At 48.8% G+C, this 26,014-nt stretch overlaps 1 protein-coding gene across 1 annotated transcript in view; it reads right to left on the bottom strand.

The window, feature by feature from the left end:
• Positions 1-22,418, bottom strand: part of NXN (nucleoredoxin) — a 48,672-nt gene extending 26,254 nt beyond the window's left edge. The window contains exon 1 of the mRNA XM_051635931.1: positions 22,074-22,418. Within this exon, the coding sequence (XP_051491891.1) occupies positions 22,074-22,388 (315 nt within the window). The 5' untranslated portion in view covers positions 22,389-22,418. The remainder of the gene's footprint in view (positions 1-22,073) is intronic.
• Between the last annotated feature and the right edge of the window lie 3,596 nt (positions 22,419-26,014).

The following is a 26,014-nucleotide window of genomic DNA, read 5'->3' as shown; positions in this document are numbered from 1 at the left end:
CTTTCCAGCACTTTCCCTGTCACTCAGTAATATTCCCACATGCACAAACAAGTTTGGAGATGCCGTGAAATCACACACCAGGAGAGCGTGTGCAGGGCACAGGGGATGACAACATTTCAGTCCTTCCTCCTTGAAATCAATGCTTTGTGTTTGGAATAAAAAAAATCCTGTATTTCTCCCAACAACTAAAAGGTGGAAGGAGGGAATGAATGAACACCAAAGTACCAAGACAGGCAGTTCACTTCCTTCTTCTTTCTGAGTGGTGTTCATGAATAGGGAAATCATTTGCAGTGCCCCAGTCTGGGGAAAAAAAAACAAACAACAAACAGGCTCACAGATCCTGATGCTTCAGATGATCTTAAAAAGTATAATCTACTTTCTTTTTTTTTTTTCCTCTTTAATAAATGAGAAGCCTGAATAAGCATGTCATTGATCCGATTGCTGGAAACAGCATCTGGAACATCAATCTCTGTCTGAGACTGCAGGAGAGCTCAAAGCAGCCAAGGCTGCCCTTGAACCAGAAACGCCTGTGGATCTGTGTGAAAATGATTAAGCAAAATTGCTCCCTCTTTCTTTTTTTTTTCAACTTTATAACTCAAATCTGTTTTCTCTTAGAGGGCAGATGCTTATTACATACCCTGCAGCACATCAAAGGGCAGGAAAGGCAGGAAGGCAGCTGCCCTGCCAGGCACCAGAGGGTCAGTGCCCAGTGTCTTGCCTGCACCCATCAGCTCCTCCCCACCCCAAAGCTTTTGGCTTGGGGTGAAGAGCCCAGAGAGTAAAAAACCCTTTTCAAGCTTTGGTCCCTTTTAATGACACTGAGCGACGCCTGCCAGGAGCTATTCCAGCAGCAAATAGCAGGGATGTGCTTTTGTAGGAGATTGTCTTGGTGCCTCAAAACCCAAGTCCAGCTGCTGCAGCACCCCAGGGAGCCCCATTTGTTGGGTGCACTTCCCTGATGCTCCATCCCCATCCCTCAAAGCATGATGATGCTGTGGCACACCCTCCACCACAAGCACAGTGCCTTTGCTCCCATATATGCCAGCCCCAAAATCCTGCTTCCCAGCAGTACACCCCTCCTGTGCCCCCCTAAAACTGGACTATTATTGCCCAAAGCTTCCAGGAAACTCCTCTCTGCAGATCCCAGTCTGGGATGCAGATGAGATTTGTTGCTTGAAAACTTGAAGAGAGAACAGCAAAGACCCTGAAATCCCAGAGGCTGAACCCAAACACCATGTTGCCTCTCCCCCAAAGCCACCTTTGCTTTCTTTACTCAGATCTCAGATCTAAACCCCTGGTTTCTTGGATCTGCATGAGCTACAGCAAACACCTGGAACCTTGGGCAGACTTAGCAGGACATGACCTAAGGAGCACAAAACCCCTGCCACATTTAATGCCCCACCTGATGGAAACCCCTGCCCTCAGAGGTGAAGAGCGAGTGACTGATGAGAGGCCTCATCCCCAGAGCCCTCCTCATTTATTCCAGTTCAAAGAGCTCAGAAAACTCCAAGCAATCACTCACCAGCTCAGATATTTAAGGAGAAGAGTGGGGAAGGGTGCCTGGGAAGCAGGAAGCATGAAGCCAGCTTCATCCAAGATGCAAGAGAAGGGGGACACAGATGGGCTTTAACTTAACAGCTTCTTCCAGGCAGCCCATTGCCTCATCCATCTTAATCTTTGACCACCAAGAGATGAAAACAATTTATCCTCATTCCCTGCTCTTACTGAGAAGTTACAAGAAATAAAAGTAAAACTAAAACACAGATCAATGTTTTACCCCTTCTCAGACAATCTCCTGCTGACCTGGACTTTCTCAGCATCCCTTTTATCTAGTGGAGTGTTTTGGCTACAGCTTTGCAGAGGAAAGCCACGTGAGGAAGCTAGTTAAAAACCTGGTACTTCCATGTTTATACAGCCAGCTAAGCAGCACACTACAAAGCCTTTTCTTCAAAGTCTCTGCTGACAAGCTAGAACTGATAAATTACAGAAATCACCCAGGAATTACAAGGCAGGGGGAGACAAATATTCAATTCCCCAGGTGGGAAATAAGGGCTCAGGAAACCCAGGAGTTGAGGAAAAGTCTGTACAAAAACCATCCCAAGATCAGGGGGCAGTTTGTTGGTAAAAACAGCTGAAGAAGCAGACAGATTCCCCTCCCATGGTTTCCAATAATTAACCAGGTCCAGAGGTGAGGATAGAGACACCTTAAAGGTATCTCTTCTCCTAAATTCCTATTTCCAGTAAAAGAACCTGAAACAAGGCCCTGAGTGTTGGTGAGCAGCTCAAATGGCTACAAGAATGAGAACAGATGTGCTTCCCAGCCACAGAGGTGCAACACAGACACTGAGAAACGAGTTCATGGTTGGACTCAAAGATCTCAGAGGTCTTTTCCAACCAGAACAATCCTGTGAATCTGTGTGAGTTGATGTCAACAGGGTGCACTGAAGAACAGCCTGAGTTCCCAGGTTGTGGGAGGCTTCACACGCTGACCGCTTACTGTGCCGTGTTGCTTTACACACTGTGCCTGCAAGAGCCAGGAAAAATCCATCTTCTTTGTCACAACAAACCCTAAGGTAAACAGAAAGGCAAGGCCAGGCATATTATCCCATTAAACAGGCACGGAAAGGAGAGAGAGAGAGCTGCCCATCCTCTTGCTCCTGATTGTTGCTGTTTCTCCGGGAGGATGCACAAAACTGAGCTGCGTTAAGCCTTGCAAGGAGGGGATGTGGGAAGCAAGGTGTGCCCCCCTGCCAAGGAAAAACCTGCTGCTCCCAAACAAAAAGCTCTTAGAAACTTAGAGAAACCAGCATTTCATAGTCTTTGTGTAGCTCTCCCCTACCATGGAGTGAGCAAGGAGCACACCCTGGCCCTGAGCTGCACAGGTACATCTGCAGTGCCTCCATGATACAGCAGCATAAAACTCAAACTGGGTTCTCTGTGTTTTCTCCAGGAGGTTTAAGGACCTCCTCTCTCCACTGGGCAGAGCTGGAGACCGAAAGGTTAAACTCTTTGCACACATATGGGGCGCTCTGGATGACTGACAATTTCAAGAAAAGAGAAGAAAAGCCCTTCCCAGGTGAAGGTCTTGCTGCTCAGTTTGCTGAAGGGCGTCAGGACAGTCTGAGCCAGCAGCTCCACTGAACACTTCCAGGCTCCATCTGGCAGGCTGGCACCCAGCCTGCTCCAGCACTCCCACACCAACAGGGACACCCAGATATGCAGGACCTGGGTTTGTAAAGACAGCCAGGAAGCAGGAGAGAAAGATTTAACTTCTACAGTAAGATGCTCCTACAGATAGTACGTAATAGCTGATACTTTCCAAGTCTGCACTTGCTTACCAAAGCAGAGATTTAAAGCTCCAAACCCAGCCCACCTGTGGAAGAAAAATAAGCACGTGTTCCACATTCTGCTCTGAATCCCAAGGAATCAGCAGATGGCAGATGGTTAAAGCCTGAATAATGCTGTTTCAGAGCTGCAAGGTGAAGTATTTCTCTGCATTTCACCTTCCTCCTCTGCAGGTCGACAGGAGGGCCACAGGGAAGATTTAGCTTGTGCAGCATTGGGTCATTGTGGTTACCCTTTAGTCAGTTCAAAAGAATATTACAGTCTGTTCCCCAAGGGAGTCCATAAATAGCAAAGGATTCTGCTTTAATCCCCTATCTATTCTTATCTGGGTAATATGGCATTTAGACAAGCACTGCCAAAATGCAAATTTATGGCAAAGCTGAGAGTTTGCACGGCCAACATGTGCTCTGCAAACTCTGGATTCCAAGGAATAAATAGAAGATTCTTCTAGGACACAGACAGCTCTTCAGTTACAGAAGTTTCTTGCAGATACAAACCTCTTCTCAGGATTTCTGCCTCCCTCTCCCATTCCAGGTGACAGGCACGTTTACACAGACCTTCCTCAGTACTAAACCAAACTGCTTTCACTGGGTGTTCCTTCCGGTACCACCACGGCACTGTCTTCTGCTCACTTTTCATTTCTTTACTAACACTTTATATTAATCTACCAGCTCTTACCAGACCAGCTTCAAACTTCTTTGCTGACAGTGACCAACATCAAAGGGAAAAGAACTACAAAAACTGCTGACCAGAGGGAAAAGGGCTATAAAAAGTACAGCTGACGAGCGCTACTGTCGTCACCGCCGCACTAGGGACACCGGGGAGCTGCATGCTCCCAAAAGCTCCTTGGAGGACAGTGTATTAAAACAAAAAACCCACAAAAAAGCCCCAAAAAAACCAAACAAAAAAGCCCCAAAAAACCCAAACAACAGCAACGTTGCAGACAACTTAGTGCTGCTGAACCTGTGCTGGCAGGTGGGCGAGGGGGAGCGGCCGACTGTGGGGCTGTGCTACCCAAGCCATCCTGGAAAGGAAATGAAGGGAAGGTCAAGATGAAAAGGATGGTGCTACATCCTGAAAAATTATCTTCTACTTCAGGAGCCACATCTTAAAACCAGGTACCAAAATGAAAAGGAAGCAGGTGGAGGCAGAAAATTCAGGGCAAGTGAATTTTGCAGCGCAAGCAAGTAAGATTTTGCCCCGCTGAAAAGTCGGCCCTGTGAAGACACATCCATTCCCAGAGGCACCAGGGATTGTTTCCTCCTCCATTTTCCCCAGGTGGAATTTTAAATTACTCACTGATAGGGCTGCCACACACCTCCCTTGGGAGCCTGCACCACAGCCCCATGCAAAGGCAGGAACCCTGCAGGAACTCTGCCTGCTGTGGTGGGTCAGAGCAACCAGGCACAGGGTCGGGGTGGTGCACACCAGGTTACAAAAAGAAATACAAAGTCATTTTTGAGAAAGGGGAAATGCTGCATCCTTGCCAAATCACTGCTGTTGGCTACACACCCTTTGGATACTGGCTACTTGCAGGCAAAACATAAAGCCAAGGGTATTTGTTTAAAACCAGGCAGACACTGTGATTCTATTAACACAAAAAAAAAAAAACAACTGGCATGAATTCTAAAAACTTCCCACCACTGGGACTGGGATTCAAAACCAGCACTGGGCAGTGAGGCCAAAACACACTTAGAGCAGACGCCTGCAAAAGATTCCAAGGGAAATTAGTTATGTGGGTTTTATAACAAAAATAAAACAAAATCCAACATTTATAAAGAAAGAAGATGAAGGAAAAAAAAAAGGCAGCTTCCCCAGGAGCCAGGGCTGGGAATACCCTCTGTAGACAGTTCAAGACCTGTCCGGATCCAGGGCTCTCTCAGTTCCCCTTCAGAGAGCTGTGGGCAGGGCAGGATGACCCCCAGGGCTTTTCCCACTCTGCTTCTCCTGTCACTGCCCTCTCCAGACCAGGAGAGATGGGTGGGATAAAGCTGGATTTACAGAAAGCCCCAGTTTCCCTCCTTCTTGTGTGCTGAAGTCAGACTTATACCATACACTGCTTTTTTTTTCCTAAGTAATTTTTTGTGTGGCTGACTCACACAGAACTTCTGCCAGGAATTCTTATAATTAGTGAATTAGAGCAAGGTTTTGCCTGTGCATGTCTGACAACATCTGCTGATTTAATGGAGCTGTGTTTAAAACCTTGCAGAGCCCTGGGAGAGCAGGGTTGAACACAACCCTCCCAGTGCCACGGCTGGTGGGGCTCTTCTTACTGGGCTGGTACAAAACACGCTGCTCCTCCTGCAGAGAGCTCTGCAGCTCCTAATCCACACTTGGAGGAAAAGGAGATAAGCTGGAACAAAGTCCAGAGGGTACTGGAGAAGGATGCTGGCTGCCTCTCAACTTAGCAAACCTCTTGCTGGAGCATCCCTGTGGCAGCACCCACAGCTGCGTGTCTCCATCGAGCCGCGCAGCTGTGAAGCCATCGTGCGTCACATCTTGCTTAGAGACAGGGAAGGGTGCAGAGTTCCATAAAACCACAGCAAAAATAACTTCCTCAACCTCTTTCTTTGACAGACACAGGAGCTATTTGGCGAGCGTGGCTCCAACACACAAGAGTGGTCCGAGCTAAAGATCAAACAGCACCCACGTTCAGATAAGCCACAAGCAGACATCTGGCATCGGCAGCCTAAACTACACGCAAGGTCCTTCCTGGATCATCCCAAAACTTCCCACTTTTTGCTACAGGTCAGAAAAGCAAATGAATGACCCTTCAGGATCGAGACACTCGACATCCTGCCAGTGAGGTCAGTGACAGAGGGATCCCTGTACCCTCTGCACACAAAGCCCTACTCGCTCGCTCCTGTAATTCATACCACACTGCACTGAAGGGCTGCAGTAAGAAAATATGACACCTGCCAAGCCCTGAAAAAAGCAGGATGTGCTGGAAATAAGTCTTCCCTGTAGCTTTAATCTGGTCCACTTGAGTAGGGTCTTTCCAGCGTGGCCACATACCACATGTGCATACAGTCCTGACGTGGTTAGTACTGAGAATACAACATCCTCAACAAGTGAGGAATTAACAAGTTTGGGGTTTTGACTGGTTGCTCACGCGTGACAGGCAGCCCTCTTCACACTTCTCATGTGCTGCTCCAAGGCAAAGATGAAGGAGTCTTGCCTTGGCAGACTGGGATACATACTGGTTTATGGCTGAGGAGAAGAGACACAGAGAAGCTCTGGGTTTCCAGTTCCAGAATCAGCCTACAGCTCCCTTTTAAAAAAATAAATCGCACCAAGAGGCATTTAAAATGTTTGACGTTCAACCTCCCATGAGATCATCTGCAGCAGGAGCACAAGGCACTTCTGCAGCTCAACCCTCAGCCTGGGGACCCAGGAAATCAAGTCCCTCGTTATGCATGAAAAGCAATTTACCCGGCGCCACACACGAGCCCTGCGGCAAAAGCTGAGCAGGAATCCAGTCTCCTTAACCATTACTTTACCCCCTCTATTTTTCCATTACATCCCTCATACCCTTCCCTCCAAACCCTGCAGGGTGCAGGGCAGGGGTCCTACACCCAATCCCATCCTTCACTGCACTCCCTGGGCAGCAAGGGCAGGGATGCCAAGGAAAGCCCATAACGAGAACCTGCACCATAACGCATACAGGGAGCTGAATTAAAGTTGCAGAGGAATAATGTAAATTGGATGCACATTTCTCCTTCCATTTTACTGCCTTTTTTTTTTTTGCCCTCCCCCTTATTTGACTTTGGCTGCATTTCAGATTAAGCTCCTAATAAGGGCTGGAGCTGGACGAGCTTTTTCAGCCCATCAGTTTGCAGCCTTCCAAGCCATTGAAACGAGATTCAAGCTGAACTTGAATTTTCAATGGTTTGGCCTAAAGGCAAGGGTGTTAACAACAGACCTGCCAACACCTTCTCTATGAGAAATGTCTGAAAACACGTCTGCACATCAAATACTGCTCAAGCTCTGGTAGACAAAAGCCACAAAGCTAACATCTCAAATCCACCGCTGACTTGCTCGGCCAGTTCTCCTGTCAGTGAAGCTCATACATTTCCTCTGAAAACCCAGTGAACCTCTACATTCTGCCTAGTAAGATGGGTTTTCCCCCAACAACCCTAAAACCTGTTGTCGTTTCATGATGACAAGGCAAAGCAGGGGCTAAGGAGTGGTCAGGTAAATCAGGTGGATGTATAGGAAGCAGACACACACCAATTCACCCAATACAGTCTGCTTAAATGATGCACATCACCACGATTAAAGATATGACACTGACATGCACAGAGGAGTGACAAGAAAACCACCTGTTCTGTAGCCAGCTCCTCCTACAAGCACCAGAAAGCTACACTTGACCTTGCTTTTCCTTCTTAAACTTCTTCCTTCCTTCTTTCCTTCCTTCCTTTCCTTCCAGCAAACTATTTTTTTTAATATACACACCCTGTTAAAGGTTAAGCCCGAATCCTAAAAGCAAGGAAGATATGGTAACACTGAAATGCACCATCAGGACCAGAGGAAGCAGACTGCAGGATGCTGGGTTTCCTCCCCAGTAACTGCATCCCATGTTAGGGAACCCAGCACCACAACGGCCAGGAAAGGCCCTTGTCCCAAGATTTATTTTTTTTTTTACCTAAAACCTCTGACTTCAGCAGTCTATACTAAAATACAAATGTCATGCTACAAGTCTCTCAGAAGTCTTTAGGCTCCTGCCTAAATGTAAAACCTAAAGCACATCACAAAGATGAGCCTCCACCTTCAGATGGCTCCATGTCTGGAGGAAGGCTTCAACCAAGACCTCTGCCAGAATCCTGAGCAGATTTTGGTTTGGGTTGTTGTTTTGGTTTTTTTTAAATGTTGAAGCATATTTTATTGAGGACACACATGCTTCAGCTTCCCTGAGACCAAAAGTAATTTCCAATGCCTTTTTCCAATGTGGTGGGTCTGAAGAGCAGTCACAGCCACCTACTCTTGCCAGGGCTGGAGGCAGCAGGACGGCGCAGGGCGGGCGCTCCCTGCCCTTTGATGGCAAACCAGAGAGAAAAGGAACGATGGTTTCCTGAACTGCATCCAAGGGAAAGCAACCCTGCTAGATTGCCTGGCAGGGCAATGGAAATTTCAGCTTTCAAAGAACAGAAATAAGACTCAGGACGGGGGTGGGGAGATCCTGCAGGAGCCGAGGTGCCACTAATCCGACAGATTGTTTTACCAACTCCTGCTTCTCTCCAACGAAATTATATCCCCTGCAGAAAAATCCTCTGGCTTCAACCTCTTTTTGTAAGTGGAGCATAAACAGAACGGAAAAGAGCTCATACCTGAGCAGAAATTTGGCTCAGATGGGCTGTGACAGGAGGGAGAGCAGAGAGACCCACAGGGTATCCTTTGCTCACTGGGAGGGGAAGAGGAACATGACAAACCCTGCAGAAAGGTCTGGACTTGATTTAACTTATTTTCTCTAGTAACATTTAGTTAAGCAAGGGGGGAAAACCCTGTGGTGTGATTCTGTAACAGGGAAGCTGGAGGGAGACTGTTCACCCTATCAGCTGCAGAACAGCCTCCGTGCTGCAGCAGAGGCTGCTCCCACCAGCATCCGCTGATCTGGCCCAAGGTGCTTTCACCAGCAGAAACAAGACACACTGAAAATGTGGGAGTAAATGGTAGTTCCATTTCCCAACTTTGACATCAGAAGGTGCCTGGCAGCTCTGTGTCAGAGTGATGTCCCCTCCATGGGAATTACCACTGGTTTGTACAGCTTGGAGCTATGAATGAAGCAAATGCATTGGTGGAGGAAACCAAACTGAAATTGCAAGAGAAGTGCCCAAGCACAGGTGAAGCAGAGGTTTGCACGGGCACAGTACCATCCTGTGCACGAGCTGCTCAGAGCTGGGCATCATCTCACCAGAGAAAACATCCACAGGGATGATGATTCACAGCCACAGGCCCAAGTCTCTCCAGTGCCAGCATGTGTCTCTGCACCAGGCTGGTTTATCCTCCAGGCCAGCAAGTGCCCTGTGAGAAGCACACAGAGCACAACAAAGGCCAGGCACAATCTCTAACTGTGCTAATTGCTGCAGTAATTAAAAGGTAAGAGACCAAACTAAATACCAGCAATCTGAGCATCAGCAAAGAACCACTTTCCTTCTCAGGAGCTGCCCCTCAGATGTATGTCCTCACCAAGAGCTGCCTGTGCTGACACCTCCACAGGCCTGAACAACTTTGAGCAGATGACAAAAAAAATGTCAGGAATTTTTCTTTTCAATAGATTTGACTTTCTTTTCTCTTCAGTGTGACAGGATGAAAAGCTATAACAGACACGAGCTGGCATGTTCTGAGCATTCAGTATTTTAATCCCAGTTAAGCAAAATAATAATTGCTGCACCTGAGGGTTTCTCAGCTCCCCAAGAGGAAACTCTTTATACACACACAGATTTTCCTAGCTTTACCACCACATACTTAAGACGTGGATTGAGGGATGAATCACAACTTCACATTCTTCATTACTAAGCCTGGCAATCAGCACTGCCACTTTCTGGAAGAGAAACCCTAAAAATCCCTGATCTTTACCCGTGATGTCATCTGCAAATGGAGATGTGATGTCCCATGGGACACTCCTGCCCTGTGACTCCTTTGCTGCTGGGGCAAGGAGGGGTGATCCTGCACCCAGCAGGTCTCCACTACAGAAGGAGCTGGGTAAGAGGATTTGTTCTGGATAATCCTTAGGAGCTGAGGGGAGGAAGCAGCTGGAGATGCACTTGGCCAGAGACGGCGGCCACGGCAGGTAAGCGGCTTTTGTACAACTTCATTCTCCCACATGGCAGGTGTAAATCATGTCTCCAGTTTCAAGCCCCAAGAAGAAAAGGCAGCATTGTGAAGACTGAAAACAGGCATGTGAACTCCTCCCTCCAGCCTGGTCTGTCTGTCCATCCATCCCTGCATTCCCAGGCCCACCATCCCTCTGCTGACACAGCTCTTCCCATCACAGGAGCCTCTCCCCAACCTACCACATCAACATCTTCCCACCTCAAGAGCCACCAGCTTTATCCAGCCAGCAGGGACATGCCCACAGGGAAGGGCAGGGACTGTCACCACCTACCCTTCTGCTTCACAAGGTGGCAATTAACTGGCTTGAAAACTGCCTCTCTAGGCAAAAACCAGTCCTGGGAGCAACCGGGGTGGCAGACACCTACTTTGTGCACCACCTGAGAGGTAAACACCTTCTGCCAAGTGGGGCCGTCGATGTTCCTGTCAAGCACAATAATGAAACCATCTGTCACAGACACAGCACATTAACACAGACAGAGGTGGAGAAGGGAATGAAATCGTTCTGGTTGAACCTCCCCAGCTAAACGAAACCTAAAGCAGGTCAGATCTAAGGAGGGAAAAAAGCGAAAGACTTGCAAAGATCGAAGAAATCTCATTTAACCATCAGCTTTCCCAGGGTTTGCCAAGAAAGCAGAAAACCAAAGACAGTGGCAAGCATGCAGGGAGCCAGGGTCAGGCCAGCAAGAGGACAGGGAGGCACGAGGGCATTGCTGTGCTGGCAGTCAGGAGCACACACAGGGTGCTCCTTCCTTGACCATCAAGAAAAGATGGCAACAGAGGTGGCCAGAAGGTCTTTGAAGGCAAGGGGGGAAGCAAAATTGCTGGTACAGCACCTCACAGCTTTCCCCATTCCTTTCAAACAAGAAAGGAGTCAAAGCTGAGCCATACGTTAGCACTTAAGTGGTCCCTGCCCAGAGTTTCCCACCATCTGTACTGCTCTCTGAAACTCCCCTACACATTTAATTTGCTGCTGTGTCTCTCCGCCAAAATCAGACCTAAATGTCAGCAATCTTGGTGGGAGGTATCCAGCTGCTCCCACCCATGGCAGGAATAAAAGGTGTTTGTGCAAGCTGCATTGAGAAAGCCGGGCAGGAAACCTTCCTAGGAAAAACTTCCCATGCTTTCATATTAGCAGATCAAGCTGTTTCTGTGTCTCTATCTGTGAAATCCAGCGCTCGGGACACAAAAATGGGTCTTTTCTAACCCTGGAACGAATCCGATTTTGGAAGCGCGCGGCACGAGGGCGGCAGCAGCAGGGGGCAAGGGCTGCGGAGGGGAGGGAAGCAGAGCACAACCCAGGGCTCAAGTCTCATGCTGCGTGGGGCTGGTGAGATGGGATGTGCTCCTGGGAATGGGAAACGCCACTCTGGTCACTCATCCAGCCCCCAGCCTCCCCGTGCCTCAGTTTCCCTGCCCCTTGGCAAATGGAGCCATTTGCAAAGCATGTGCTGGCAGGCAGGAGCACACACAGGGTGCTCCTTCCTTGGCCATCGAGAAAAGATTGTAACAGAGGTGGCCAGAAGGTCTTTGAAGGCAAGGGGAGAAGCAAAATTGCTGGTACAGCACCTCACAGCTTTTCCCATTCCTTTCAAAAAAGAATGAAGCCATTTGCAAAGCTCCTGAGCATGGAGACTGCAGGGAAGAGCTCGTGAAGAGCAGCCTGTAATGTAGCAGTGATGTGATCTCTGTCCTACAGCCACAACCAGAATTAAAAAGGAGCACCCTCAAAATCAAGCTAGTAGAGTCATCAGGCTCTCAGGAGGAAATCAGCAGAGCTCCCTGCCCTCTTAAAACACCAGCTATCAGCTGATAAAAGAGCATTCCTGCAAGTTAAACACCCAGGCAGTACTTGCAAGGCAGGATTTGTAGGCTGGTGTCCTTCCATGTGTTCTGAGAGTGTCAGAACAGCAGCCAGGAAAACATGGGGGAGAAAAGGGAACAAAGTAACATTTCCAACACCCTGGTGACTTGTCTGATGTAGAAATCCCATCAGACCCAAGTACATGTGCAAGGACCATGGTGCTGCTGTCACCCAGACCCTGGGCTGCATCTGGAGGGGTGAATGGAGAGCCTGGGGACACCACCAGCACCAACAGCTCTTGGACTAACTTGCTTCTCAATCAAGTAAAGGAGGTTTCATCTGCTCCACAGCTTCAACAGCAAACCTGGAAATTGTCTTCTCCTTCCCATGCCGTCACACAGCTTGGTTCATTTGAATCCCACTTCACCCTTGCTGTCTTACAGCCAGCTCAGTTCAACTCCTCCTGTTCCTGCACCCAACAGCAGCAGCCAAGTGAAGAGAGGACAACCCATCCCAGCAAGGGCCAGGGAAGTGGATGCTGAACTGCAAATGACCCAACACAGCTCACAACCAAAACCCTCCCTGCACACCCCAGCCCAGTGTGCAAGCTTTTAACTAGCAGCAAGGCGGGGAGGGAGCCAAGACCCCTGGCAACACCAGTAAAATCACTGTGTTTCTCCTTTTTTGAGAGAGAGGCAGAATAATCCTCTTCAATTCTCAGAGTGGGGGGAGAACCAGCATCTGTTCAGATACAACTGCTTGGGTTTCACTCTTTCAGCTCCAACTCTTTCCCAACCGGTGGGAAAGGTCTCTAGCTTTTATTCAAAGGCATTGCCCTCACCAGGGCCTTTCAGCAGAGGATTGCAGAGCACCTTACAGACATTTAATTAAAATGTACAGCCCACCCTGGTGAGGCAGGGATTATAAACAGGCCCCAGCTCAAACAGCACCTCACCAGCACAGGCATCTCTTTCTCCCGTACGATCAAGGCGTTCAGCTCAGTTGCAGAAGTGCAGCAGTCCCAGCTTCACCAAGCTACTAAAACCACCCCAAACAGCCCCAAACCTTTGAAGAGCCATGAGAACAGAGAGGAGAGACTAGCAGCACCTCCAACAGGATGAGACAGGCGAGCTGGGACTCCTCTCCACCCACCCAAGTCCCAGCTTGTGCCGGAGACACAAAACTGTGGCTTGTTACTCCTCTGCAATTTAAATACTAAACATTTCCAAACCATGACAATACTGGGCACCAATTCATCCATCTAACAGCCCTGAGAGGCAAATAAAATGGAAACACACTTTTTTTTTGTTTGTTTTTCTTCCCTGCTTACCTACGGGGTGAGACTTTTGCTGGTTGAATTTAATCTATTTTAAAAAAAGTAAGTTCAGACATCTGCCTTTGCACAGTGTCAGCTGCAAGAAATGAGCTAACATCCAGATGCAGTGGCATGTCAGGATTAGCCCAGGCTGGGGCAGGAATGCTTCCATGTATGGAAAAATATTGGAGCAGTGAAACCATAAGCTTGGAGAGGAGTAAAGTGAGAGGCCCTGTCAATGAAGTCGTAGGCCCAGGTTTAGAGGATTTAGCAGCTCAGATCCTCCCTAAGATCCTCAGCACGTATTACAATAAATTTCACACTTTTTCCAAAAGGGACTCCCACAGCCCTGCTGTGAGATCCCACTCCAGGCTCTCTGCTCTGGAAATGGGGCTGGGGCTGCTGGTGCCATCAATGTTCCCAGCACTAGGCACAGGCTGGGGGCTGATGGAGAGGTCCTGGTGAGGTCACAGCTGCACTCACCTGCCCACCCAGCCCTTGGCTCCTGCCCTCTGCACAGCAGGATGTGTCAAGCCTGCTGGGAGCTGGCAGGAGGCTGGACAAAGTGGTGGCAGGTCAAAAGAAAAGGCTGAGCTGGATGAGCCTGAGCTCCTGCCAGGGCAGTGAATGCTGAGGAGCTGGGGCAGTGTTCTCAACGGGCACGAATCAAGTAGGCTCATTTGTCAGCATCCTGAGTGAAGGCTAATGAAGTAATGGCTATGACTTCATCTCTCCAGTGGGAATCTCTTGGGAACGAGGGAGAATTAGAACTTCTCTCTCTCTGGCTCACTCGCGCAGTTGCAATTCATTGCAGTTGCCTTTTACTCTCTTCTGCAAACATTACTTCATTCACACCCAGATTCTTAAATCCTTGCATTGAAATATAAAACAACGCTCCCTTCTCAGCTGTCAAAGCCCAGCCTTGCAGAGATCCATCCTGGTGGGATCTGATCCCCAGTGCTGGCTGCCACCCCTTCCCCGATGCCAGCCATGCTGAGCCACCACTCCCATCCCAGGACGCCACCAGCTATTTTTCATGCCTCAGACATCATATAAAAATTTGGTAACTCTTAGCAAATTAATTTCAAATAGGGATCTTTGCACCTTTTCTCCATTAAAATATTCTGTGTTGGCACCTAGAGTTTGAAGAGCATCCTTTATGGAGCAGATTCTCCCCAGGATTCAGACTCCATGCCCAGTGCTCACCTCCCTGCTGGGGCAGGGAGCCAGCACCCCCATGCTCCCCTGGCCTCGTTGGGGCTCCCATGGCTTTGTTTGGAGGCCAGAGGGGCTTGCTGGGCTCCAGGCAGGGGGTTGATCAGATTGCAAAAGCTCAGCTAATGCCCTGACGCAACTGAAGCAGTCACTCACTCACACTAAATAAAGACCACAAATTCTTTACATATTAATTGCTGGTTGCAATTGTTCGCAGCGTTGAAAGACAGACGTGAGAGCATGCAGAAACCATCCCTGCATCCTTTTAGTTCCACTCTTCCATTAATTGTGTGCACTCTAAGCCAAATCAGTAACACACCACGCTTTCTTTGGAACACTTGGATGATGAATACAGGATCAGCTATCACACAGGACACTCACATTGGCATCTGAAATACTCGTATAATTCACTTTCCCACAAGAGAATCTAATATGTCTATTTGCTTATTTATCAACTCATCCCACTCCCAGTTTCTCCCCTGGCTACATCTTTACTTGACAACCTACAGATGTAACTGTAATTGTGCTTTTCACCTACAGAGCATCAGCAGGAAAAAAACAGCCAGCACAGAGGAAGCTGCTCTGGAGAGGGACATTGAGGCAGCACCAGGGGAACCCCCTGTTGAACAGCCCCTGGTCCCTGGAGAACGGAGGGGAATTATGTCACAATGAATCCAAGCACCAACCCCATGCTGGCATTACTACCCCCTTTCCCCATCGTTATTATCTGGAGATGGCACGACCACAAAGTGATCTGTCCAGAAAAATGTTTCAAATCTATGGTGCCTTACTCTGTGATGTGCTATGGAACCAGTCTAGAGAGTACACAGAGCTATAAAGTCAGGATTATTCAGTATTCAACCCAGCCTGAAAGCTCAGGAGTCAGCTTGTTGTTTGCTGAAAGCAGGGGGCCTGAAATTATCCATGAATAGTTCAAAGCTGCAGTTAATTCAACATCTCCACTTTCAAAAGCACAAAAATCACAGATTCCTGGAGCGTGTAAAGCTTTTTAAAAACGACAAAGTACTAACTGCCAAATCAAAGCAGCAAACAGAAATCCACATGGCTGATAAGACAAATAGTTGCATTTTAAAGAGTAATTAAATATCACTTTAGAAAATTTTGCTTGGAACTTGTTTCTCTGATAAAAAATGGGGAGGGGAAAGAGGAGGAGGAGGAGGCGGCAACCGGCACACACCAAGAAGCTTCAAGCCAAGCAAATACTCAGGCAAATGCTGCTCAAAATCATTTACTTGAATTCAAAGTTCAGCCTGCAATTTTACAGCCCCCAGTGCTCCCTTCAGTTTGCTTTTATCCCTACATTTCATGTCCAAATTCTAGCAATGAGGAGCAGACAATCTCTCTGTTGAATCTGCCTTGTCAGGGAGAAGGGCACGCAGGGCTGGGGCAAGAATCCCCTGGTCTGATCACCAAGAAGTGCAGTATCTTCTGACTTGACTTAGATTAAAACCATTCCCCAACTTCCACGCTGGGAGAGTTGGCAAAAAGCACAGGAATGCAAAACAGAGAGCTCTACCCAGATGCAATTCAGTGAAACCCAACCCCAGCCACATGAGCTAACCCTGCCCTGCACTGCTTTGAACCATTAAAATTACGTCCATGAGAAAGGACCAAAAAAACTCCCACTTCAAAACCCCCTGGACTCTCAAAACCTGTACCTGTTAACAAGGAACTCACAATGAATTTCACACCAACTTTAGAAATATCTATAGAAAGTACCTCTAGGCAATGGTACGAAAGGTTTATCTCCAGTATTAAACAAGGAGGCAGCTTGTTGCAAAAACATTCTCAAGCCACTTGAAGAAGCCACCATCCAAAGACAATGCAAACCTGGCAGTCTTTGGGACAGGAGCTGCAGAGCCCAGTCCAAGACCCAGTTGTATATGAGCAGTAGAACCTCCCACTGCTTCTCCCCACTGTGGAGCTGGGAGGATTTGATGATGCAAAGATGTCCAAGGACTTTCAGAGCTGGCCCTCAAACACAGGCAATTCCTGACTGAAGGATGCAATAAACAACACAGCAGATGACACATCAGCAAGCCATTTAAAACACTAATTCTTCCTCTGGAAAGGTGCTTGGGCAGGACACAGTTTGGAAACACAGGGAAATCCAACCTCCAAGGACAACCTTGAGGTTTTTGCAACTATTGCAGGAGCTGGGTTTTAACCATAGCCCCCAGACTTGCAGTCTACTGATAGCAGTGAATGCCTAAAGGGATGGCACTGAAGGATTAGGGTCCTGGCACGACAGACAACTGCTAATTACATGGAGAATCACTGCAAAGCTGAGTAAAATACATTCAGAAATAATTTTTTTAAGTGGCATCAGCAGCAAAAAGAATTAGAGAATGTTTTGGCTTTGATGACATCCGCACGATGTGGAAATACCAAATAGCTCATTCCTCAGTCATAACTGAAGCTCACTGTTGTCATTCTCCAAAACTGCACAAACCCCCCCCCGGCTCCATTACTTTGTACTTTCTTTTGTAAAGCTGCTAGATGCTCAGCTCCTGAAAGTGCATTTTTGGAGAAGAACTGCGCACTGATTACACTCAAAAGTGAAGTCGTTTTGCTTAGTTCTGCAACCTGAGAGTAACAAATGAAATTGTCAACCGTGCATTTTTAAATGAAGGGTTTCATTTCAACATCTGGATTAAGATGCCACAATGAAAAACAGCACACAGGCTTCTCTCTCTGCTCCTTTCATACATCTCCTATTCTTATGTTTCAGAACCAGCGAGTTTCAAAGCAAACAAAGAATCAGTTGGTGCTGCTAATGCTTTGCTTCTTACTCAATAGCCTTATGTCATGAAAAGACCATATTTTTCAAATCTGCATCTCCCTGAGCCAAAAGATTTCATATACATTCCCACCCCAGAAACACAAAGTCAGAAATACAGCTGAAAGTGATTACCTAGATATTTTTATATGATGAAACTCCAAAGCTGCTTCAAGTGATTTACAAAATTTTCTGTTAGACAAATCCCACATCTGGGCCGACCACTTGCCTCCCAGATCTCAGCAGATGGTGATTTCAGACAGAAAAGTTACGGGTCCTTGAAAATCAGGGTGTATCTTAAACTGTAATCAAGGGTCTGAGGGTTCCCCCAGCACCCCCCCAAAAAATACGTGTGTACAGTTTAATGATATTTCTACCTCCTCCGCCACCATTTCTTGCACAAACTCTACCTACAAAACTAGTACCTGGTGTCTTATCAGGAGAGGCTCCCATGGTAGATAATGTTTTTAAGCAAAGGGAAAGAAAATGCCCTTTTCTTCAGAAGGGGAGGGGGAAAACAGAGAACATTTAAAAAAAAAAAAAGTGAATGAGTGGGTATTTGTTGTGAAAGACTTCAGAAAGATATTGGCAAACAAGCAAGAGGATGGTCACATTTTACCCACCAACCTTAAGAGCACCATTTTATTTGCAGTACTGAGGAAGACCAGTCTGTTCCAACCAAAGCAATATTTACCAGAGTGAGCAAAGAGTGATCCTCAAACTGCTTTCAGATACTTGTCTGAATAATCACAGAAACATAATCAACATGGTTTGCATTTATTTAAAACCAGAGCAGAAGTATTTCAGCTCCAGCGGAAACAGTTTGCCTTCCCAAGAAGAATGTGGGCAACACTCAAGCAGATGCATAAATACAGCAGAAAGCAAACACAAAACAAGAGGCAAAGCACAGACCCTGCACCACTTGGATGCACCAAGTAAATGTAATTAGAAAAGTCAAGATTAAAAAGAATGAGGAAGACGACTGGGCCAAGTAACAAGTAAAAACAAACACAATGGCAAATAAACAACAGCAAAAGATAAACTGCTTCTCTCCCATCACAGACACACTTGCAGCCTTTTGTCCTCCAGCACCCTGACCTTCCTTTCTCCCACTTCTAGGTGGACCTGTGTGAGAGGACCTACTCAACAGAGAATGTGGTCCATTCGTTTATTTATTTTTAGCAGAAATGACCAAGAGGTCCCACAGCAGAACAGCACTGCAGGACAGCAAGCTCCTGCTCTCCTCCAAAAGCCTGCAAGCTGTTTGCCCTTGAAGAGCACCCAAATTCACCCCACATGTAGGTGGACCCTGCAGCAGGGACAGTCTGGAGCTCACCAGGAGAAGCCTGAGGTCCTCCCAGGGTGCTGCCCCATCACAGGCGCCTGCAGACATGAGGGCACGTAGACAGATGGGAGCTGTTTACATTACTGAGGTTCTCAGTAGCAGTCAGGAATTAAAGCTGTTATTAGATCAACCCTCCAGAACTTGAGCAGCTGTTTGGGCAAACAGATAACAACAGGGTGATGTTAAACCAAAACCCCAAACGAAACGAAGACACAGAGCAACATTTCTCCCCTGTGCTCTGCTCAGCCATGCCAGGCATTATTGGAAGACAGATCAATCACCACCAACAGTGTATAGCCACCCAGATCCAGGGCTGAGCAGCTTAATTGAGGGATGTGCACCAGGAGTTAAAGGCCTCCAGTCTCATTTGGCACATTAGGGTTTTGTTCCTGAAAAAAAGCCCAACCCAAGATGGCTGGCTCTGGCTCAGACGAAGGCATAATGCCATCCTCCTCATTAATCAAAGGCTTTCCTCATGTCCAGATGTTTGCTGACTTGGACTACTTTCTTTTATTACTGGTTTGGGGACAGAAATTGCTATATGCTACCCAAATTCAACTGGTTATTGCAGATGCCCAGGCTGTTATGTCCTCAGTAACTGCACCCTGGCATTATTGAGTTACTGAGGCATTCAACCAAGAGTGGCTGTTTTCTTTGACAACCCATACTACTTTCACCAATAACCATGAGATTAAGATGCTATTTTACTTTTAGGACTGTGTGAATTTTTCTGCAAGCCCCGAGAGGAGCCTGGCTTTTAAGACCTATCAATATTCAACGCCCAGGGTTTGGAAGAAGTAGAAATGTAAAAAAAGAAAAAACAAAAAAGCAGAGGACATCAGAGACAGGCACTGTGCACACTGGTATGTGTTTCAGCAGGAAGCCAAGACTGTAATAGCTGTATTATTCAGTAACTCTGAGCAACAAAAGTGATGTTACAGCGATATGGGATAAGAAGTCATCTCTCTCCACAGCTTTCACCACCTCAGCAGATAAAGTGACCAACCCAGAGCAGGAAGTGCTACCTAGAAGGGATCACTGGAGGTCTTCAAGCCCTGCAGTCACCAAAACAAGCCTCTGCTAGACACAGCTTTGCCCAGCCAAACCCTGCAACCTCCAAGGATGGACACTCTGCAGCTTGTGAGGGCTGAGCCTGGGATAGAACTCAAAACTCCCTGCCCAATGTCCCCACCTCCCTCTCTCTCTGTTATCTCTATTCTGTATCTCTAAGATCCCTTTCTTCCCATAAATCTACATAATTCTCTAGGGCTTGTCTCACTCGGGTTTAGGAGCAGCCTTCAGTGCAAAGGAATCATAAGTCAAAAGGACTGCCTACATTTTTCTAATGCTTATGTTTTTAAACAAATCAAGCCCACGAGGTGCCGACCATATGCTAGACATCCCCAGCTCTTGCTGGCATGGTTTTGAAAAACAGAGAGTTTGTGCTTTTCTGGAGAGTCAGGTCATTACCCTGACTATTTAAAAATCAGCTCACTATACAAGGAAACTTCTAACTGCTTGAACCACAGGTTATAAATCTCCTGTTTAGAAATCTGATATCCTGACATAATTGCCCTTATAACTTACAAATAGGTTCTCTGTTATCCATAGATTAAGCTTCCTCCAAAGCCACATCACATCTGCTTAGTTTTGAAAATATACAGCATGAGCTTTGATTACTTTACACTGCACACAAAAATAATCCTGAATTTAACTCAGGGCTTCTTGGAGTAAGAGTTTAAGACCCCATAATCTTTTTATTTCATGATTTCTTGCAATCTAATAAGATGGAAGTATTGGCCAGCATGTAAAATTAATGCCACCTTCCACTTCTACAATTTCCCAACCATTTCACTATGTTGCAGTGAAATTTTTAAAGCAAATATGGCAAGAAAAGGTCCCACCAACTAAATAATCTGAAATGTTTTGTAGGGGAATGGCCAGGTACTAATTGGAACCACAACCTTTTCACATCCCTGTAGGAAGAAGGTTTGGTTTTCAAGACACTGGAAAGAAACTGATTTCTCTGAAGGATATAACACTTTTGTTGCAACTTCTCAAACTGATCTCAGCCCCTGACCTGGGACCACTCATGCAAGCTCCCAGCTAGATGTGTGGAAACTTCAAAGGGGTAAACTGGGGGCCTTCAGCAGCAGCATCCAGGTGCACACCTTTAAACACACAAGAGCTTGGGCAGAACTGAGGGCTTGGTGACAAAAACCTGCAGCAAACGAAGAAAAAAAGCCAAATCCGGGTTTCAAACCAGCTCCTCCTCCTCTCAGCAGAGGGGACATCACACAGCATAGCCAGACAACAGCCAACTTTTCCTTAAACCACTTCTCTGCCTAACGAGCAGCACAAAGTGCCGGCAGAGGAGGGTTCAGAGACCCATTCAGGATGAAGTTGTCCCGTTCCTCCCAACGCAGCCTCACACAGCCCAGACTCGGGGGATGCCTGAGGGGGCTCAGCCACCCCCAGACCTGCAGGTACCAGCATTACCCCAATCCCAGCTTCCCCAGTGACGCGGAGAAGGCACCGCACTGGGAGCCAGCGCCTGCTCGCTGCTCTCAGACCAGCAGCTGGAATCACTGGCTGGAAAGATGTTTAGAAATGGCACAGTGGGGCACCATCTTTTTAATTGCACTCAATAGCTTTCAGAGATTAGATTTGTAAAGACTTTTTTTTTTTTTTTTCCCCAAACTAGGAAGGCTGTGAGCTGGTTGGGCTCTGGAAGCCCGGCCTCTGCCTTCCTGTCCCGCACAGCCTCTCCTGTCTGGCTCTTACAGAGTGGTTTTTGTCTGGTATCTGCCTTTCCAATTAAACTCTTGGGATGAGGGGCTGCAACTTGTAAAGTATCGAACACACCAGCTGCTAAACCAAGACAAATAACTAAACACCATGGCACCAACTCGCCTGGCAGCTTCACCAGCACCTCCCAGACGAGCCGGGCTCCAACCACCGCATGCCCTCCCAGGGCTGGCGGAGGCTGCGGCCGCGTTCTGCACCCGCACCCACACCGCGGGGGCCCCGTCCACGGCCCGCACCGAGGCCCGCAGCCTTCACACCGGGGACCCGGGTCTCGCCCCGCTCCTCCAAGAGACCCGTCGAGGCCGGCGGGCCCTATTCCCCCGCTCCTCCGAGACCAGCCGGGGTTCCCACCCTCGCCCCCCGCCCTCGGGAGGGGCCGCAGGCGCAGGGGGCACCGGAGGAGCTGGAAGAAGCGGTGTCGCCCCGCGGGACGGCAGCCGAACCTCCCCCCCCCAAACACACCCCCCAGGGGAACTTTCTGGAAGGCGCCCACCCCGCACCCGCCGCCACGCGGGACCCGCCCCGGCGGCGCGGGGGGTTCCGGCCGAGCTCCGCCGCCCCCAGACAAAGCCCGGGGCGCGTCCCCCACCTCCCGGCCCCGCGCTCTCACCTTGCGGTGCTTGTCGGCGAAGGGCAGGGCCAGCCAGGGCATGGCCCGCACGGCCTCCTGCCACTGCTGCTGCTCCTGCTCGGCCGACACGAAGACGATCTCGAGGCGCTGCCCGCCGGCCGCCGCCTCCCCCCTGAAGCGCCCGTAGAAGGCGGCCAGGCTGGCGCCGAGCTGCGCGCAGGAGCCGCCGAGGCTGCAGCCGAAGTAAAGCCCCACCAACGAGACCCCGCGGGCGGCCAGAGCCGACACGGCCACCTCTTCCCCGTCCGCGGCCACCAACACCTCGCCCAGCACCTCCGACAGGGCGCCCGCCATCGCGCCCCGCTCCGCGCCCCGCTCCGCAACCACCGCAGCCCCGCCGAGCCCCGCCCCGCCAGGGGGCGCTGCCGCCCCGCGACCGCCCCCAGCAGCGCCGCCCAGCGCCCCGCACCGCCCAGCGCCCCGCACCGCCCCGCACCGCCCCGCACGGCCCGGCCCCCGCCCCGCACCGCCCCGGCCCCCCCACGGCCCGGTTCCCCGCTCTGCCCGGCGGTGCGGCCCCGCCATCACCCCCACACGCCTCCCCCAGCTCCCGAGGCGCGGGGGTCCCAGCCCAACCCGTCGGCAGCGCCCAGGCAGTCATACAGCCCCGGGGGAGCCTCCCGCAGGGCTCAGCCCCGCACAGCCCACCTGGCCGCGGGGAGGGGGCACGGCCGGTGTCCCTGCACAGGGGCTCCAGCGCCGGCCTCGCCTCAGAAGCGCTGTCCCTGAGACCCGCACACCCTGCCCGACCCCTCGCTCCCAGTGCCACGCCACCCCCGCATCCCCCACTGGGACCCCCACCCGTCACTGAGAGCTCCCCCAAAGCCGGCAGAACCAAAGCTCTTCCCTTCTTTGTTTTCAACATCTTGTAAATACGTTTTTACTCTTATCCATGGCGGGCGGAAAAAACCTGCCAGCCGATGCAGGAGCTGTAAACACCAGTGAATCTGGCAGCATTAAATTACAGTGGCTGGAATACAAAAAGGAAATCAACAGTAAACAGTGACAGGCAAACCAGGCTTTCAGATGTATTTGCTCCCTGCAATCAGAGCCTGTCATCTGCAAGCCTTGCAGAATTACCTGCAGCCTGACCCACCTGCCCTGCCCAGCAAACACCTCTGCGGGTGAACACGCACCCTCTGCTCTCACACCCCGGCAAAGCACAAGTGAATGTGTAGGACTGGGTGAGGCTGAGGCCGGAGGATGGGCTGGGGGGGCTGAAGTCTGAGGGTTTTGGTCTTGGAGTATCTGCGGGTGTTCCCTGGCACACACACCTGCGTGGCAGTGTGTGAACACCTGGGGAGCCAAGCATGGGCACCGGGTAATTCTCCAGTTCACTTCTCAAAAAAACACCAAACCAGCCCTCTTAAACCTTTCTAGCTACTGTAAAAGCCACCTTTATTTTTACAGCCCTTCCTTATTTGGCTTCTTACTTCTGCTTGCTTCCAATTGTATTTAAAATTGTTGTATAGCATCCAGAGCCATTAGGGGATGCTTTATAAATACAATTAATTATCATTATTATTATTATTACAGCTTTACAATCTCTCTTTTCTTTTGCCAAGACCTGCTCCCTAGAGGTGGTTCAAAGCAAGAGGAGTTTTGTCTTGTTTTTATTTTTCTTGCCTTATCTGCCTTAATTAAGTATTTGGGCTCTTCAGGGCAGGGAAGCTGTTTTTTAAGTCTGCAGCCCTGAACTCGACCAACCCATGTGGCAATATATATATTCTGCTGTAAAAATAACGTTTATGGCTGCGGTTTATTTGTCTGGCCCCATTTTTAGTGGACAAACCAGAAGTAAGATGCTCTGAAATACACAACAAGTAAAAAGCATGTCTCACTCTTGCAGAAAACCAAAACTAAAACGAGGGACCAGCTGTTCTCACTGAACAGCATCACATGGTGAGATGTGACTCAACTGAGGTTAAACCACCTGAACTGGGGTCCCATTGTGGGTGGGAATCCCATTTGAGAACCAACCTGAGACATCTGAATTAAAGAGCTGGGGGCTTTTGAGAACCATTTTTTGTCTCGACAGAGGCAGAGCCAGTTCCCTGACTCCAATTAATTTTTATGAACTGCTGTGTTTTGCACTGCACCCCCTTGGAAAGGCAAACATTGCCATTTTCACTGAGGTATTTGCCAAATGTTTTGCCAAATATTTGCATTTCCCTGGATTTGTTTCCCCCACAACCAGTGTTTATTTGGATATTGACCTCAAGAAGAAGTGAGAGCTTGTGAGGAGCAGCTGAGGGAACTAGGGGTGCCCAGCCTGGAGAAGAGTCTGAGGGGAGACCTTCTCACTCTCTGACACTCCCTGAAAGGAGGTTGGAGCAAGAGGAGGGGAAGGGTCTGTCTCTTCTCCCAAGTCACAAGCAATAGAACAAGAGCAAATGGCCTCGAGTCACACCAGGGGAAGTTTAGATTGGATATAGGGGAAAATTTCTTCCTCGAAAGGGTTGTCAAGCCCTGGAAAAGGCTGCCCAGGGCAGTGGTGGAGTCACCGTCCCTGGAGGGATTTAAAAGCCATGTAGATGTGGTGCTGAGGGACGTGGTTTTGTGGTGGACTTGGCAGGGCTGGGTTTAGGCTTGGACTTTATGATCTTAAAGGTCTTCTCCAACCAAAACAATTCCATGGCTCTATGAAAGGTACACTCAGGCTGGTTTTAAGCAGCAGTAGCTGAGTTACCCCAAAGCCGCAGCATAAAAGAAGCCGGCAAAGAAAACTATTTACTAACAGCAGAGAGACACAACCTGGTTGGGCTCCACCCTTGGGCAGGCAGCTCCCGGGACGCAGAAGGAAGCCCCGGGTCCCTCCCACACCCGGAGCTCTCAGGGCCACGGGCAGGCAGCCCCGCACAGCGGCGGGTGCGTGGCAGTGCAGAGGCACGGGGGCCGCGCCAGGCTCGGGGGGGGGGACACACGGAGCTGTTAGATTTCTCATTGCCTTTCTTTATGTTGCCTTTTGGACAAATTCCATCCACTGTAAACATCAGTTTTCTAACTTCCCTATAACCCGCTGGCAGAGGCACGTCTGCACCAGCAAGCTGGGACAAAACCCCCTGTGAACAGCCCTGTTTCAATGACTCTCCATGTTCAAAACCAGCAGTTACAGGCAGAGAGGACGCAGGATGACTGGAAACCACTGACACTTCCTACCCCCAAGCCAGGGCAAGTGACCAGCTCTTCTTCACAGCTGTGTAACTGCAGGTCCTGTACCCGCTTCAGTGCAGCAGCTGCATCACCAGCCAGCAGCACTGAAAACATTACCAGACTTCATGGGTTTTGACATCATTGAACATTAAATTTTGCCTTGGAGGTGCAGGCAGCAGAGGAAAACCAATTCTCCTGGGTCTGGGGGAGCCAAGTTAATCAGAAGAATTGAACTTGAGAACACCTCTGTGGGGTTAAATAGAAAAAACATCTTTGTGTAGCCAGTAGAGAGGCTACCCTGCAGTAAGAGTCACAATAATCTAAAATCATCAGCATGTTTGGTTAATGCACTCACCACTCCAGAATGTAGTAACTTTCCTTGCAGCCAGCTCATCACAGGAGGGCAGATATTTGAAGCTGGCTGTTCTGGTTCATTTTCCCTGTTGATGAGTCTCAAATCCATGAGCTGAAGGTTCTGATCATCTGATCCTCTGGTGTGGCACTTCAATAAAAATGGACATGATTGCAAAAGGCTCTTTATTTTTTAATTTAGCTGTATTCTGAACTCCAAATTGCACAGAGGAGAGGGGATTTTCCATGGTATCTGGTCCACTGCCAGCAGCAAGGTCTCTTAAAAGGAATGAACACTAAACAGTGAAGAGTTTGACATAAATCCATTCTGTTCTGACATTTTTCTTATTTGGTAGCTCTTAATCGTGATGGTTCCAGACATGGTACATTTGTGGGGTTTATTTTAGCAATGGGAT

Source organism: Apus apus, chromosome 18 (genome assembly GCF_020740795.1).
Source record: "Apus apus isolate bApuApu2 chromosome 18, bApuApu2.pri.cur, whole genome shotgun sequence".
NCBI lineage: Eukaryota > Metazoa > Chordata > Aves > Apodiformes > Apodidae > Apus > Apus apus.
The sequence above is the reverse complement of the archived record's forward strand: the minus strand, read 5'-3'. Positions and strand labels throughout refer to the sequence as shown.